Source organism: Indicator indicator, chromosome 5, assembly GCF_027791375.1.
Source record: "Indicator indicator isolate 239-I01 chromosome 5, UM_Iind_1.1, whole genome shotgun sequence".
NCBI lineage: Eukaryota > Metazoa > Chordata > Aves > Piciformes > Indicatoridae > Indicator > Indicator indicator.
In genome coordinates this window covers 38,638,623-38,656,645 of record NC_072014.1, presented here as the reverse complement: position 1 = coordinate 38,656,645, position 18,023 = coordinate 38,638,623, and the positions used below count along the sequence as shown (strand labels likewise).

Below are 18,023 nucleotides of genomic sequence, written 5' to 3'. Positions count from 1 at the left end.
TAGGCTGGATGTTAGGAGGAAATTCTTCACAGAGAGAGAGATTGCCCATTGGGATGTGCTGCCCAGGGAGGTGGTGGAGTCACCATGCCTGGAGATGTTCAAGAGAAGCCTGGATGAGGCACTCAGTGCCATGGTCTGGTTGATTGGATAGGGCTGGGTGATAGGTTGGACTGGATGAGCTTGGAGGTCTCTTCCAACCTGGCTGATTCTATGACTCTATGTTAAATGGTTGCTTCTGCTTAAGTCAACAGAACTATTTTAAATTCTTTAAACCAGATAAACACTTCAGGGTCTATTCTGCTGTTGGTAGTCAGTGGATTTGTTGCAGCTGGATGGCTTTGGAAGAGAAATAACTGCAATCCTTCCACTCTGCCATACTTCATTAGCCTTCAAAAGCAACATTCCCTTTCACAACCAACATTCAAGTCATTAAGACCAGCATTTATTTTCCTTTTTTTACCCTGAGGGTGGTGAAACACTGGCCCAGTTATTTGCATGCCTTGAGGATGACCACCCAGATCTCATCTTAACAATGTTCAGCATTCCTGGCTTCATGTTTCCAGCACCTGAGCCCTTGCAGAGATGTCCTGGATGTCACAGGCACAAAAGTCTCTGAAGCACACAGAGGCTCAACACCCTTGAAAAATAAATTAGCTTTTTTATTAAGCCCTGCCTAAACACAAATATGAACCTGAACAGCTCCTCCTATCCCCAGCCTGAAACCTGCCCTCTTTATACAGCTATTATTTCTCCAAGAGGCTCCATTATTATATCATCTCAGATTTTTAGGCCTCTGTTCTTTGTGCTGTTAGGATCCTGGTTCTGATGATGTCAGTAAGCAAAGTTTGGGTTTAAATGTGTTGGGTTTTTTTTTGCTTAAGTCAGCAGAATTGTTTGAATTCTTTAAAATAAACACTTCAGGATCTGGCAGTCTGCTGTTGTCAGTCAGTGGATTTAAACCTCTGCAAAACCTGAGTCCCACTCTAGTTTGGAATCACAGCACCATCAAATGGTTTGGGTGGGAAGGGACCTTTCAAGATCATCTAGTCCAAGCCCTCTGTACTCAGCAAAAACATCTGCAACTGGAGCAAGTTGCTCAGAGACCCAAACAACCTGACTGGAATGGATCCAGGGATGGAGCATCCACCACCGCTGTGGGCAATATGGGACATACATATCAGTGCCAAACATTTCTTCCTTCTCTCCAGTCTGAATCTCCCTCTTTTAGTTCAAACCATCACCCCTTGTCCTGTCACAGCAGGACCTGGTCAGAAGTCTGTCCCCAGCTTTCTCTCAGGCCCCCTTCAAGCACTGCAAGGCCACCAGAAGGTCTCCCTGCAGCCTTCTCTTCTCCAGGCTGAACAAGCTCAACTCTCTCAGCCTGGCCTCACAGCAGAGGGCTTCCAGCCCTCCCAGCATTGCTGTGGCCTCCTCTGGCCCTGCTCCATCAGGTCCCTGTCTGTGCTTTGCTGAGCACTCCAGAGCTGCCCCAGCACTGCAGGTGGGGTCTCAGCAGGGCATAGCAGAGGAGCAGAATCCCCTCCCTGCCCCTGCTGCCCACACTGCTGGGGATCAGCCCAGGACACAGCTGGGGCTGTGCTGGCAGTGCTGGGTGCCAGCTCATGTCCAGCTTTGCACCCAGCAGCACCCCCAAGTCCTTCTCCACAGGGCTGCTCTCCAGCCTGGATTGATCCCAGGGGGTACCCCAACCTATGTGCAGGACCTTGCAATTGGCCTTTTTGAACCTCCTGAGGTTCACATAGGGCCACCTCTCAAGCTTTTCCAGGTCAGTTTGCTTTTAATGCACAGCTTCAGCACAGGAATCTTCCCTCCATCCCTCTGAGTGATGCCTCTGGATGTGAGATCAGAATGAGTGTTCTGCTGAGAACATCTGACCAATCCAAATGTCATGGATGGAGCAAGGCACACAGGGCTATTTCCATGAGGTCATTACCTCCCCCCCTATGTTATTCTTTGCATTCAGCATGTGGGAAGACTACAGCTCGTTCCTCTTGCTTGCCATGCCCATTATTTCTTCTGCTTTGTCAGCTGCCACCTCATCTTTGAAATAAACACATAATGGATGGTCTTGTAGCAGAGGGATGAGACATCCAGGACACACTCTCAATATAGCAGCTCATGGCTCAGTGCTGATGTTTCATCCTGGCAGCAGGGTGACCTCCTTACCTAGGTCAGCATTGCTCTAAAACCTGGAAGCATGCTTGTCCCAGGCCAAGCAAGGAGCCAGAACACTGAAAAACAAATTCTGCAAAGCCTTCTTCCATGCAGCCAGACTTCAGCACAGGGAACCCTTCCTGAAATCCTACCAGTTACCACCACAGCTTCAGGCAGGCTGAAGGCATTAACAAAGAGATGATGGTCTGGGAATAAAACTCACAGAATGCCAAGACATGGACAACAAGAACCCTAGGAGCCAGCAATGTGCCCTTGTGAACAACAAGGCAAATGGTCTCCTAGGGTCCATTCAGAGGAGTGTGGCCAGCAGGTCAAGGGACGTACTCCTCCCCCTCTATTCTGACCTAGGGAGGCCACAGCTGGAGCTCTGGGTTCATTTCTGGGCTTCCCAGTTCCAGAGAGACAGGGAACTACTGGAGAGAGTCCAGTGGAGGCTCCAAAGCTGCTGAGGGGCCTGGAGCATCTCTGTGAGGAGGAAAGGCTGAGAGCCCTGGGGCTGTGGAGCCTGCAGAAGAGCAGCCCCAGAGCAGTGCTCAGCAAGACAAGGGAAAACAGGCACAAACTGGAAGGCAGGAGGTTCCACCTGAAAATGAGGAGAAACTTCTTTGGTGTGAGGGTGCTGGAGCCCTGGAGCAGGCTGCCCAGAGAGGTTGTGGAGTCTGGAGACTTTCAAGACCTATCTGGACACATCCCTGTGTGAGCTGCCGTAGGTGATCCTGCTCTGGCAGGGATGTTGGACTCATCAATCTTTGGAAATCCCTTCCAACCCCTGCCATTCTATGATTCCATGACCGTAGAGCTGTAATGGATGCAGTGGTCTGAATTTAATTCTAAGTGTCAGCAAAGGAGCTTTTGCTGATGGGAAGTGAGTTTAGGAAGTGGAGAGAGCTCAGGTGTGGTGCTAGACAGAAGAGAAAACCTTCTTGGGGAGTGAAGAGGAGGGACAATCAGTTCTGCAAGCAGAGATAGGCAGATGCAGGGCCCCACTTCCTCAGAAGGATTTGAGCACCCTTCCATACTCACATTAAAAAGAGACAGACAAAAGGAATAAACCAAACCCCCCACTCAAAATTCCATCTGTTTGCAGCAAACTGAGATAAATGGAAGAAGGGAAGCAGCTGCCTCTGCTCTCCTCTCCAGGAGAAAAATATTTAAAGCAAAAAAAAACCCACCCCCTGTTCTACCACCCATCTCTAGAGGTGCAGAGGCAGGTGTTCTCCTCCTGAATATGCTCAGCTGAAGGAGAGCTGAGCTGAAAGCAATGACAGACACATGTTCAAAGAAAGAGACAAATGAGGACTCAACACCCAAAAATAAACCCTGAATGCAGGGATGAAAAAAAAAATGCTTTTGCAAGCTGCATGCTGATGTACCAATCCACAACCCAACAGGGGGTTATGCAAATCTGGAGGGCTCACTTCAGCTAAAGAGCTGCAGAAAATGTGCTCACTGTGCAATAAGAAGTGTTTGGCTTCACTACAGCCCTTCAGCAGGACCCATTTCTTCCCATGCCTTTTTCCTTATTTTTGTATCTGTCCTCTTCGATGTTTTCTTTATTTTTCTTATATAAAAAGCAGTTCATCAGAGAAGGGACTGGGAGTGCTGGTGGACAAGAAGTTGCCCATGAGACAGAAATGTGCTCTTGTGACCCAGAAGGCCAATGGCCTCCTAGAGTCCATTCAGAAGAGTGTGGCCAGCAGGTCAGGGGAGATTCTCTTCCCCTCTACTCTGCCATAGTCAGGCTACAGTTGGAGCACTGTGTCCAGTTCTGGGCTCCTCAGTTCAAGAGACAGGGAACTACTGGAGAGAGTCCAGCAGAGGCTACAAAGATGCTGAGGGGCCTGGAGCATCTCTGTGAGGAGGAAAGGCTGAGAGCCCTGGGGCTGTGGAGCCTGCAGAAGAGCAGCCCCAGAGGGGAGCTGAGCAATGCTCAGCAAGAGCTGAAGGAGCTGTGAGGGGCAAGAGGCTGGGGCCAGACTCTGCTCAGTGGTGCCCAGGGACAGCACAAGGGGCACTGGGCACAAACTGGAAGCCAGGAGGTTCCATCTGAAGAGGAAGAAAAAATTCTTTGGTGTGAGGGTGCTGAAGCCCTGGAGCAGGCTGCCCAGAGAGGTTGTGGAGTCTCCTTCTCTGGAGAGCTTCTAAACCCAGCTGGCCACTGTGATGCTGGGCAAGCTGCTATGTGTGCCCCTGCTTTAGCAGTGGGGTTGGAGTGGATGATCTCCAGACATCCCTTCCAACTTCTAAAATGGTAGGATTCTGTATTATTCTGTCTTACTTCCTCACAAACACACCTCACGTTTTATGACAACCCAGTGTAACCTGGTGCTACTCCACTTTCTGATCAATACTACCCCTTTTAATTAGTGCAATCTCTGATCCATCACAAACTTGATGGAAAGAATCTTGATTTATCACATTGAAGAGTGTCTCAGCAACCTGCTGTAGTTGCTGTAGTTGCAGATGTCCCTGCTCACTGCAGGGGGGTTGGACTAGATGACCTTTGAAGGTCCCTTCCAACCCAAACCATTCTATGATTTAAAATACAGCAGGTTGTTATTTCCTTCCTGTGACATAAGAATCCAACAAGTCTGTAGTGCCAACCAGTAAGATCCCCACCCCAGATCACCAGAAAAAGCAGAATCACTACCCCAGGATGCTGGAGCTCCGAAAAGCCTCAAGTATCACCAAATCATGAGGCCTTGAGCAACCTGATCTAGTGGAAGGTGTCCCTGCCCATGGCAGAGGGGTTGGAACTAGTTGATCTTGAAGGTCCCTTCCACCCCAAACCATTCTGTGATCATCTCCACTCAGAGGGATGTGCTGTGCTCTCCTACCTCCACTCAACTCTTAGAATCATGGAACTGTTAGGGTTGGAAGGGACCTCAAGGCTCATCCAGTTCCAACCCCCCTGCCATGGGCAGGGACACCTCACACCAGAGCAGGTTGCTCACAGCCACATCCAGCCTGGCTGCAAAAACCTCCAGGGATGAGGCTTCCACCACCTCCCTGGGCAACCTGTGCCAGAGTCTCACGACCCTCATGGGGAAGAACTTCTTCCTAACATCCAACCTGGATCTACCCATTTCTAGTTCTGTTGCATTCTCCCCAGTCCTGTCATTACCAGACACCCTAAAAAATCCCTCCCCAGCTTTCTTGTAGGCCCCTTTTAGATACTGGAAGGTCCCTTGACAAGCTCTTGGCTTTCTCAAATCCGGTGTGGCTCAGCCCTGATTGCTCAAATCCTAGTCCCTGGCATATAAGATTCCTTTTCACATTCCTTTTTACCACTTGTTGGTTTTACCTCTTTAATGTGTAGGAAGTCCTTGGCATCAAAAGAGATGGCAGTGCTTGGGACAGGAACATCTTCATCCAGGGCTCCACAGTAACTCACATTTGTCTTGACAGCAAATGCTACTGGTTTGGACTAGAAACAGAAACACAAACACACATCACAACCAGTGGAAACTCTTCTGAGCTGTACCAAACCAGAAAAACTCAGCAGATGACGTTTTGCCAAACGCATCAAAATTCAGACCTGATCATTTCACACAAAGCAGCAGAGTTCAGCTCACTAGAGAAGGTCCCCGTTTACATCACAATATTGACCCTACATTGCCCCAAACACCTTCGCTGCTTGACTCAATTCCCAAACCGTTTCAGAAGGCAGGAGCAGCAGCATTCAGAACCCAACAGTGAGAATTTTAACAGCAGGCAGAGACTTTGGTTATGATTAAAGCTGAAAAGCACAGACCTTTGCCCTCTCAAGCTGTATAGCTGCTTGCTGCTCTCTCTCTTGGCGGATTGCTTCCCTGTCTTCTTCCAAAGAGACATCAGAGTCTGAGGGTCTGCTTGTGTATGAATCTGCTGAGCCCTGGAAAGAAATTCATCTCCCTTAGAAAAACAGGTGGAAGGAAACAGAAACCCCACCCCCAGGCAGATCCATAAAATGCTTTGTAAACTCTTGTTGCTTCAGTGCTTTGAGTGGGGTTTATGGATCGTGGCTGGCACAAAAACGTAGCAGAGAAACAACCTGGCTTTATCCTTCAGCTGCAGGAAGGCAAAGGCAAAAATACCAATAAAAACCTCTCTTCACTTTCAACCCATTTCACAGAATCACAGAATTGGTTTGGGCACACTCCAGCCCCTCAGTTCCTTCTGGGAGTGAGGGTCCCAAAATTGAACCCAGGATTCGAGGTGCAGCCTCACCAGTGCCCTGTACGGGAGCACGATCACTGCCCTACTGCTGGCCACACCATTGCTGACCCAGGCCAGGATGCTGGTGGCCAAGAAGGCCACCTAGGCATACCCTGGCTCATCTTCAGTCAGTTGTCAACCAGCACCCCCAGGTCCTTTTCCACCAGGCAGTTTCCAGCCACTCTGCCCCAAGCCTGGAGCTTTCATGGGGTTGTTGTGAGCCAAGTCAGGACCCAGCACTTGGCCTTGTTGAACATCAACCTGTTGGCCTCAGCCCATGGATCCAGCCTGGCCAAATCCCTCTGCAGAGCTTTCCCACTCTCAAGCAGATCAACACTGCCATCCAATGTAGTGCCATCTGCAGACTTACTGAGGGTGTCCCAATCCCCTCATCCAGATCATTGATAAAGACATTAAACAGAACTGTCCCCAGCACTGAGCCCTGGGGAACACCACTGGTGACCAGCCACCAGCTGGAGTTAACTCCATTCCCCTCCACTCTCTGGGCCTGGCCATCAGCCACTTCATAACCCAGTGAAGCCTCCACCCACCCAAGCCATCAGCAGCCATCTCATCACATTGCTCCTGACACAGTGAAATGCAGCTCAGTTGTGGGCACCCTCCAGAGACCTTTATAATGTTGAAATCCTGTTTGAGTCACAACTGTCAAGGGCTAGGTCACATCAACCATAATTAAGGTATTATAAAGCTGGGCTGGGATCACCCCTCCCTGTCAGTCCAGCAGCAATGTGCCAGTCCCTCCCTCCCAGCGTGGGTGCCACTCACAGAAAGCTTTCTTCTGTGCTTCAAGAGGGAAAAAGAGGCAAAAAGCTGCATTATTAAAAGCTCCTCAAAAGAGCAACACAAAAGCTCCACAATACTAAGAAAGGCAAACAAACAGCAGCAGAGTGCAGCAGCCTGTAAGAGAGGTTTGGTTTTTAGTCTGCAACATTACTGAGGATATCTGAAGTGTCCAGTGGCTCCTCTTTTCTTTTTATAAACCAACCCAGCTCCATGATCCCACATAGCTTATCTTTATAGCTTCCCTTTGGGAAGGCTGAGGGGTTCATGGAGAGCAGCTGGTACTCCTCTGGTGGCCAGCCCAGCTCTGCCCCTTGACAAGACTGAAAGGTCATGAGAAGAAGGCACAGAGCACATCACCAACAAGTCAGAGATCAGCATCATGCATGTAGGTGGATCACAGAAGTCACACATATGGAGAATCATAGAATCACAGAATTGTTTTGCTTGGAAGAGACCTCCAAGGTCATCAAGTCCAATTTTCAACTTAAGACCACCATGAAAATGACAGATGAAGTAATTTGGGTTATAAAGACTCAGCTAGCAATAGGGTATGTAACCCAAAACCTCACCCAATGACCTCAGAATGAAGTCATTAGGGCAGCAATGGTGATGTTCGAAGAGCTGCTCCTGAACCCTACTTGTCAACAAGTTGCTCAAAAATGATGATCCAAGGGCTGGAGCACCTCTGCTGTAAGGCCAGGCTGAGGGAGCCTGAAGAGAAGACTCCAGGCAGACCTTAGAGCTGCCTTCCCATACCTGAAGGGATCCTACAGGAAGGCTGCAGAGGGACTTTTCATGAGGGTGTCTAGAGACAGGACAAGGGGGAAGGGTTGGAAGCTGAAGGAGAACAGGGTTAGACTGGGTCTTAGGAAGAAGTTCTTCAGTGTGGTGGTGAGACTCCAGAACAGGCTGCCCAGGGAAGCTGTGGATGCCTCCTCCCTGGGGGTGTTCAAGGTCAGGCTGGATGATGCCATGAGCAGCCAAATCTAGTTGAGAGGTGTCCCTGGCCATGGTGGTGAGGTTGGAGTCTCTAAGGTCCCTTCCAACCTAAGGCATTCTGTGATTCTATGAAATGAAGAGATCACAGTATCACAATATATCAGAGGTTGGAAGGGACCTCAAGAGAGCATCAGGTCCAACCCCCCTGCCAGAGCAGGGCTTGAGAGGTTGTTCAAAATTATTAAAATGAAGCTAGTAACAGCAAACCAGAAGAAAGAAATCCACAGATGTGGTAAATAAGTTTTGTTTTCTGCCAATATATCTGCTGCTGGTCACTTAATCCTGGAAGAGAAGCCACCATGACAAGAAGGTGCAGAGCCTCACATCCATGTAGTTACCAGGTCCCCTGGCCACGCTGCAGCGTCACTCTGTGAGGTCATTTAACAGCAATAGATACCTATGCTGGTCACACAGCTTCCCAGCTGGCTTTTACTGGTCTGTATTTGAGCACTGACCTAGTTAATGCTGTCAGAATGAAGTGGCCTTCCCCAAAGTAGCTGCTGCTGCCAGGCTGCCCCAGGCTCCTCGCTGCCTGCACGCCAAGCGACAGGGTTGGAACAATCACAGCCACATCATCCCTGCTCCTGAAGTCATCCCAGACAGCAAGAGCCTGCTGGGAGAGATGCAGCCCCAGGACTGTGACTCACATGGTGCTGAGCTGCAGCATCACACTGCAACCAGGCATGGTTCTGCAAAGAGCAGCCAGATGGGCCAGGGAAAGCAGCCCAAGCCTATGGAAGCTGGTATTCAGTGAGAGAGTGTGGGGTCAGACTCTTGTCAGTGGTGCCCAGGGACAGGACAAGGGGCAATGGGCAAAAACTGGAACCCAGGAGGGTCTATCTGAGGATGAGGAGAAAGTTGCTTGGTGTGAGGGTGCTGGAGGCCTGGAGCAGGCTGCCCAGAGAGGTTGTGGAGTCTCCTCCTCTGAAGAGCTTCCAAACCCAGCTGGCCATTGTGATGCTGGGCAAGCAGGGGGGTTGGACTGGATGAGCTGCAAAGGTCCCTTCCAACCCCCACTGTGGTGGGATTCCATGACTTGCTTCACAATCACCATTCAGAATTTTGTAATCTGTGTTTTCTAAACCAGACAATCAAGATAAAGGTTTACTCTTCTCGATTCTATCACTGTCCCACACTCACAGTAATAGAGCATCCCAGGGGGTTCTTCCTCCCCAAGTACAGGACCCTACACTTGCCCTTGTTGAACTTCAGAGGTTCCTTTCCAGCCTGTCCAGGTCTGACTGAATGGCAGCACAGCCTGGTGGGGTGTCAGCCACTCCTCTCTCTTTGGTATCCTCAGCAAACTGGATCAAGGTCCACCCTGTCCCTTCCTCCAGGTTACTGATGAAGATGATGAACAAGAATGGGCCCAGTCCTGACCCCTGGGCAGGCCTCAAACTCTGCAGTGCTGATCACAAGGCAGAAGAGCAGCAGCAAACATCACCCTTTAGCTGTTATGGTTTCAGAAGTGGGGCGGGGGGGGGCAATAAGTGAGATTGTAAATAACTTTTTTTTCCAGCTGCCATAAATACCCAGTTCTGAAGTGCTCCCTGTTGAGCTGGAGCCTGGCACACTGTCACACAGCCTGTGCAATTAAAGCACCACTCCATGAAGGGCTCCAAGAAGCCAGATGACACACAGCCTCTTCTGAAAAGATTTAGGGTGCTGCAGAGTCCAACACAACCCAGAAAGCACTGCTGAAAACATCTGCTCCAAGGAAAAGCTTCTGCCTCCTCTTTTAAGACAAGGGGGCAGCACTGCCTGAGTGTGGGCATCCTCCTCCCCCTGCAGCAGGAACAGCTATGGGGGCTGGGAGCAGAGCTCCTCTCTCAGGGGTCAGCAGGCACCGAGCACACAGAGCAGGCACTGTGCTCAGCCAAGCAGAGGAGCTGCTCAGGAGCAAAGCCCTGGTAGCTGTGAGACAGCAATGAGCACTTGTGGCCAAGAATGTCAATGGTCACCAGGGGTGAATGAAAAAGAGTGTGGCCAGCAGGTCAAGGGAGATTCTCCTCACCCTCTACTCTGCCATAGTCAGGCTACAGCTGGGAATATTGTGTCCAGTTCTGGGCTCCTCAGTGCAAGAGAGACAGGGAACTACTGGAGAGAGTCCAGCAGAGGCTACAAAGATGCTGAGGGTCCTGGAGCATCTCTGTGAGGAGGAAAGGCTGAGAGCCCTGGGGCTGTGGAGCCTGCAGAAGAGCAGCCCCAGAGGGGAGCTGAGCAATGCTCAGCAAGAGCTAAAGGAGCTGTGGGGGGCAAGAGGCTGGGGCTAGACTCTGCTCAGTGGTGCCCAGGGACAGCACAAGGGGCACTGGGCACAAACTGGAAGCCAGGAGGTTCCATCTGAAGAGGAAGAAAAAATTCTTTGGTGTGAGGGTGCTGAAGCCCTGGAGCAGGCTGCCCAGAGAGGTTGTGGAGTCTCCTTCTCTGGAGAGCTTCTAAACCCAGCTGGCCATTCCGATCCTGGGCAAGCTGCTGTGTGTTCCCTTGCTTTAGCAGGGGGCTTGGAGTGATGACCTGCAGAGGTCCCTTCCAATCCCCCCCATGCTGGGATTCTGTGAGAATGTCCTTTGAACTCATGGAGGTTACTCCTGTAAGCATGTCCCAAGGGCAGGTGCTGCAGAGGATAAGGACTGATAGATTTATACAGGAAAACAGGAACCAAAACCTGCAGACTTTAAAACCCCTCACATCTGAAGCGACAGTGGCCAGGACTGCTGACCGCAGTTGGTGCTCACCTGGCTTAGCAGTCAGGGTGGGCAGCTAAATTTAATTCCTGGGAAGGTGATGTAATGAAGAAGCAAACACAAACCAGTGGGTATCTCTTCATTTTGGCTTGAAACCATTATCACTGTGCTGCAACCAAAATTGGGGCCAGAAAAATGTGCATGTGCTAGGAGAAGAGTCCCAGTAAAATACTGCAGAGAGGTCCTACCCTAAGAGCTGCACTGGCAGCTCAGGGCAGGAGGAGCCTTGAGCTCCAACACAACCAAAGGGGTTACTCCCATATGTAAAGGCTTTGCAGAATGAGGTGCAGAGTACACTGGAAGCACAGCCCCTAGTTTGCTTTTTAGTATAGTATAGAAGCATAGAATGGTAGGGGTTGGAAAGGACCTGTGGAAATTATCCACTCCAACCCCACTGCTAAAGCAGGGGCACCTCAGCAGCCTGCCCAGCATCACAATGGCCAGATGGCTTGGGGTTCTCTCCAGAGAGACTCCACAACCTCTTGTCCTGTCACTGGCCAAAACTAAGAAGAGTCTGGTCCCAGCCTTGTGACCTCCATCCCGTAGATCTTGCTGAGCATTGCTCAGCTCCCCTCTGGGGCTGCTCTTCTGCAGGCTCCACAGCCCCAGGGCTCTCAGCCTTTCCTCCTCACAGAGATGCTCCAGGCCCCTCAGCATCTTTGCAGCCTCCACTGGACTCTCCCCAGTAGTTCCCTGTCTCTCTTGAACTGGGGAGCCTAGAACTGGACCCACTAGTCTAGGCGTGGCCTCAGGATAGCAGACAGGGTAGAAGAAAAAAAAAGATTAAAACTTCATCATTACCTTCCTAGATCAGGAGTAGGTTGGATGCACTGGGTTGGAAGGGACCTCTAGAGGTCATCTAGTCCAATCCCCTCAATGTCCTCTAGAATTACTGTTAACTAATGAGGTCCTGTAGAGCTGTAGGAACCTTGGGAAGGGTAGATTTAGACTGGAAATAAGGAAGAAATTCTTTCCAGTGTGGGTGGTGGTGAGACACAGGAACAGGTTGCCCAGGGAGGTTGTGGATGCCCCCTCCCTGGAGGTGTTCAAGACCAGGCTGGATGAGGCCTTGAGCAACCTGGGCTAGTGGGAGGTGTCCCTGCCCATGGTGGTGTGATTGGAAACCAGATGATCTTGAAGGACCCTTCCAATCCAAACCATTCTGTGGGTCTAGGAACATATTTTAGTGGGATTTTTCCACCAGCTCACATCTGTCTCACTCTGGAAACATTCAGAACCCACCTGGATGTGTTCCTGTGTGACCCTGTCTAGGTGAACCTGCCTTGGCAGGGGGGGTTGGACTCAATGATCTCCAGAGGTACCTTCCAACCCCTACCATTCTACCTTTCTGTGATCTAGGAGCCACTGTGAACGTGCCACTGAAAGTTCAAAGAGGGCAAGGTTCAGCTCCCAACCACCTCATTTTCTTGTTGGAAAACTGCCACACACCCAAGCCAGCTGCACGACCCTTCTGGATGGAGTTGTGATCTCAGCCTGAAATGCTCAGCAATTGTTTCCTTCCACCCATTTGGTAAACTGATTGAAGCCAACTCATGAGGTGTCTCAGCAATTTGGAAATTGCTGGGTCCTCAGAACACGACTTGGTGGCGGTGAATGCTAATTAGCAGAAAAGAGAGCGACTGTTCCAACGTGCCACCGATTCCTTCCTTTTCCCCCTGCATTTCAAACCTTGCAGTCACCATCCCCTTTCTCAAGCTGCCTTCAGTTCTGCACAGATTGTGTTTTCACAGCTATGAAATTGGGTTTAAAGAAAAGCAGTGGTAACAGACACATTTCCTGCCAACGTGGGGCAGCTCTCCCTGTCGTGTTCAATACACACGAGGTACAAATGTTTACTGGATGTGGGTCACAGGTGAACCTTCATGAGGGCTTACATGGCAAAAAGGTCTACAGCTTCAAGTGCCAGTGAGGCACTGGAATCACAGATTCAGAGAATGGTTTTCAGGAATGAAACTTAAAGGCCATCCAGTTCCAACCCTCTGCCATAGGCAGGGACACCTTCCACTAGACCTGGTTGCTCAAGGCCTCATCTAGCCTGACACTGAACACCTTAAGGGAAGGGGCATCCACAACCTCCCTGGGCAACCTGTTCCAGTGTCTCACCACCCTCACTGGAGAGAAATTCTTCCTAATCTCCAGTCTAAATCTCCCCTCTTCCAGCTCAAAGCCTTTCCCTCTCACCCTCTCACTAATAGCCTTTGTCAAAAGACCCTTCCCCAGCTTTCTTGTAGCTCCCTTCAGGTACTGGACGGCCACTCAAACGTCTCTCTGGAGCCCTCTCCAGGGTGAACAACACCAATCCCTCAGCCTGTCCCCATAGAGGAGGTGCTCCAGCCCTCTGATGATCTTCATGGACTCTTCTGGACCTGCTCCAACAGTTCCATGTCCTTCTTGTGTTAGGGACTCCAGACCTGGATGCAGTGCTGCAGGTGGGTTCTCATGAGAGCAGAGTACAGGTTGCCCAGAGAAGCTGTAGAGGCTCCAAGCCTGGAAGTGTTCAAGGCCAGGTTGGATGGGACCTTGAGCAACCTGGTCTAGTAGGAGGTGTCCCTGGCCATGGCAGATGGGTTGGTACGAGATGATCTTCAAGGTCTCTTCCAACCTAAACCATTCTGTGATTCTGTGTAGACTGAAGAAGCCTGAGAGAATGGCCACTGACCATGTAAGTTGTTCTGAACTTCTTTCCTTTTCACACTTTGGCAGGTGTGATTTCTTATGTCATAAATGCCTGTAAACTCACACAAACACACAGAATCCCAGCATGGTGGGGGGTAGAAGAGACATCACGGACAATCTAAACCATCCCTGGCATGGTTTCAGGCCATTTCCTCTCTTTCTATCACCTGACACTAGGGCAAAGACACCAACTCCCACTTCACTGCAGCCTCCTTTCAAGCAGTTGTAGACAGCAATGAGGTTTAAATTCAGATTCTCCCCACACCAAGTACCACCCAAAGCACTCACTTTGTAGTCTCCAAGCGAGCTGAAAGCTGAGGATCACAGCCACGTGGTTGGTTTGCTACATGCTCAAATTGTCTTGCTCCAAAAAATGGGTCTGAACCACAGAATTTGAACAATAAGCAAACCATTCCAACTCTGTTTTGTTGTTGTTGTTCAAGCACAAAAGAATCACAGAACCATAGAACTGTTGAGGTTGGAAGAGACCTTTGAGATCATCAAGTCCAAATGCTCACCTAGGGCTTGCAATCCCACCACTACTGCTGAGCTACTACCACTAAGCCACATCCCTCAGCATCACATCCACACATCTTTTAAATCCCTCCAGGCATGGTGACTTCACCACCTCCCTGGGCAGCCCTGAGAACCCCTTCTGGGAAGAAATTGTTCCTAATACCCAACCTGAACCTTCCCTGGCCCAACTTGAGAAAATTTCCTCTTGCCCTGTCACTTGTTAGCTGTGAGAAGAGACCAACCTGTCTGGGGATGCTCTGATCTGTGTTTCATGAGAGTTCTTTGTGTGACTGAATCAACAGCTGCACACCTTTAGGCTGAATGTTGCTTCCATCTCTGCAGCTGGTCCCTCTTTCACCATGTCAGGTATTCAGAAGAGCAAACAAAAGGTATCTTTTTTTCAGTGCTAAAAGGCACTAAATTAAAGCTGCAACAGTACAGAGACACTGCTTGATTTTTGCTAATTACTTTGGCTCTTCAAAGTATTGAGTGATCTTCTCCATGCTGTGAGGAACCCACTGCTCTTGGCTTTTATGACACCTGGCAATAACAGACCAGTTAGCAAAATTACACCTCTTCTCCTACATGAGCTCACCTGGAAACATGCACAGCCTCACAGAACGGTCTGAGGTGGAAGGGACCTTAAAGAACATCTAGTTCCAACCCCCCTGCCATGGGCAGGGACACCTTCCACCACATCAGGTTGCTCAAGGCCTCATCCAAGATGCTGCTTTGCCTCTGCTCTCAACACCACCTTAGGAACTCAAGAATGTTCTCTAAGTCTTTAGAAACTAAAAAGAGACCAATATTGCCCCCAAGCTAAACTTAACTCACGCTGCCAGCTACAGAAGCATCTGTGTTTACCATATGTGGTCTACCACAACGTTTCCTCAGACACACAGCATCAAGTCCTCAGCCAAAAAGCCCTGATAGGATGTGGTGGATTTCTTGGGGGCTCCCCAAGCCCCCAGTCTCCCCCACACTGCCTCGTCTGTATTGTTCTTGCAGGTCCCTCTTGCTCCACATGCAGTGTCCTGAAGTAGAGACACACAAAGGACAGGGCAGAAGAGGTCCTTGTGACACTGTGTCCCACAGCATCCTCCTGGAGAAACTGGCAGCCAATACCCAGAACAGGCACACTCTTTGCCAGGCCAAAAACTGGCTGATGGCTGGGCCCAAGCAATAATAGTGGGGAATGGAGTTAACTCCAGTTGGTGTTCCCAGGGCTCAGTGCTGGGGACAGTTCTCTTCAATGTCATTATCCAGGGGATTGAGACTCCCCCAGTAAGTTTGCAGATGACACCAAACTGGGTGGCAATGTTGATCTGCTGGAGGGGAGGATGGCTCTGCAGAGGGACCTGGCCAGGGTGAAGGTCAGTGGGATGAGGTTCAACAAGGCCAAGTGCTAGGTCCTGTACTTGGGTCACAACAACCCCATGAAGACTCCAGACTTGGGGTAGAGTGGCTGGAAACTGCCCAGCATAAGGGGACTTTAGGGCATGAAGATGAGCCAGTGCATGCCCAGGTAGCCAAGAAGGCCACCAGCATCCTGGCTTGGATCAGCAATGGTGTGGCCAGCAGGAGTAGGGAAGTGATTGTGCCCCTGTACTGGGCACTGGTGAAGCCACAGCTCAAATCCTGGGTTCAATTTTGGGCTCCTTATGCCAAGAAGGACATTGAGGGACTGGAACATTCCCAGAGAAGGGCAAGGAAGCTGGTGAAGGGTCTGGAGAACAGGGCTGGTGAGGAGCAGCTGAGGGAACTGGGGGTGTTCAGCCTGGAGAAAAGGAGGCCGAGGGGAGAACTCCTGGCTCTCCACAACTCCCTGAAAGGAGACTGGAGCCAGGCTGGGGCTGATCTCTCAAGGAACAAGAAACAATATGAAAGGAAATGGCCTCAAGTTCTACCAGGGGTGGGGTAGGTTGGATATAAGGAACAACTTCTTCACTGAAAGGGTTGTCAAGGCCTGGAACAGGACAAACATAAGTTTGTCAACAGCCCAGTAACAATGCTGCTGTAGGAATGATGTCTAGAGACAATCACTAGTAGTTTATTTTCCTCTACAGGACTTTTGTGAATCTCTGGATCTTTATAAAAAGCCCACAGGGGAGCAACAACAAAATGCAGTATTTCCTGCTTTAGAAATACCCCAGTTTAGCCTGTCTTGCCTCAATAAAGTAGCACAAAGTAGGCCCAAGAAACGTGTGGACATGGCATTTTGGGACATGGGCTAATGGCCATGGTAGTCTTAGGTTGAAGGTTGGACTTGATGATCTTAGAGGTCTCTTCCAACCAAAACAATTCTATGATTCCATCAGCTTCTGCTCAAGAACTCGGTATGTAGGCACAAAGGCAGCAGCACCAACCCAACACAGTGGCCACAAAGAGGACAGGAGGATGTACAGACAGATGTACGAGATGAGAGCCATGGGATGAGACTCGTGCCAGAGCCAGTGGGTGGTTTTGAAGCAGCACAGCTGTCATTGCCAACAGACAGATTAAAAGCACAGCACCAGGCATGTGGAGTATTCAAACACAGCAATCTGCCCAGATACTGATCCAGCTTGAACTCCCAAATACCTGCATGCAAAAGCATAGCTGAGACAAGCCAGCAATGTTGTCTGACGTTCAGGAGCCAGTTTTCACCTCCCACAGATGACTCCCAAGCAGACCCAGATCCTCTCCCTCCTTACCTGGCCTTCAGCAATCTCTTACAGTTCACCAAAGATCACCAGTTTCATAGAATCAGAACTGTTTGTGTTGGAAGAAGCCTCTAAGATCACCAAGATCATCAACCCAACACCACCATGGCCATTAAACCATGTCCCAAAGTGCCATGGCCACAGGCTTCTTGAACACCTCCAGGCATGATGATGGGCAGCCTGTTCAAATGCCTGACCACTCTTGCAGCAAAGAAATTGCTCCTCATCTCCAACCTAAACCTCCCCTGGCACAATTTCAGACCATTTCCTCTCATCCTATCACCTGAAATTATGAAGAGATCAACCCCCACCTGGCTCCAACCTCCTTTCAGGGAGCTGTAGAGAGCAATGAGGTCTCCCCTCAACCTCCTTTGCTCCAGATCATACACCACCAGTTCCCTCAGCTGCTCCTCACCAGACCTGCTAATTCCCTTCTTCTCTGGAGAGATTCCAAACCCAACCCTGGGCAAGCTGCTGTGGCTGACCCTGCTTTAGCAGAGGGGTTGGACTAGAGGATCTCCAGTGATCCCTTCCATCCCTCAACATGCTGAGATTCTGTCATAACCTTCCATGTGTTAGAAATGTAAGGCAAGCAGTGGAATTTTCCTTGAGACCTCTCTGTTGAGAAGCTCCTACCCACCTGTCTGTCTTCACTCCATGCATTTCCCAACCCAAACAGCTACACTCAAGCTTCCCAAGCATTTTTATGATTGCAGTGTCCCCATTTCCTTCTAGTGTGGTGTCACCACTTCCCACACCAGCAGGTTTGATCCAAACAAAATAACCCTGAATATTTCTTTCTTGTGTTTGAAACCGAAGTGGTTTAGAACATGCTGAGCCTCTCACAACTGGACCTGGAGCTGATTTGGTAAAGCCACACACTTGCCAAAGCTGCCCAAGAAGATGAGTGGTTGGCTTTGCAATTACCCACTAGTTGGTAGACAAAAATCAAGCCTTGCAGGTCTGCAGGGTACCAGGTTTTCCAGCTCTTTCTCTCATAAAAGTCAAATTTCAGATCATAGAAACATAGAATGGTTTGGGTTGGAAGGGATCTTGAAGATCATCTAGTTCCAACCCCCCTGCCACGGGCAGGGACACCTTCCACTAGCCCAGGTTGTTGGAGATAGCACATGCTTTGGAATCCTTCACCAAAGGAAGCTGGTGG

At 50.0% G+C, this 18,023-nt stretch overlaps 1 protein-coding gene across 1 annotated transcript in view; it reads right to left on the bottom strand.

Moving 5' to 3' along the window:
- CACNB4 (calcium voltage-gated channel auxiliary subunit beta 4) overlaps positions 1–18,023 on the bottom strand; it is a 111,996-nt gene that overhangs the window by 29,970 nt on the left and 64,003 nt on the right. The window contains exons 3-4 of the mRNA XM_054381447.1: positions 5,951–6,070; positions 5,501–5,623 (exon numbers count right to left, since the gene is read on the bottom strand). Coding sequence (XP_054237422.1) covers positions 5,501–5,623; positions 5,951–6,070 — 243 coding nt within the window. The remainder of the gene's footprint in view (positions 1–5,500; positions 5,624–5,950; positions 6,071–18,023) is intronic.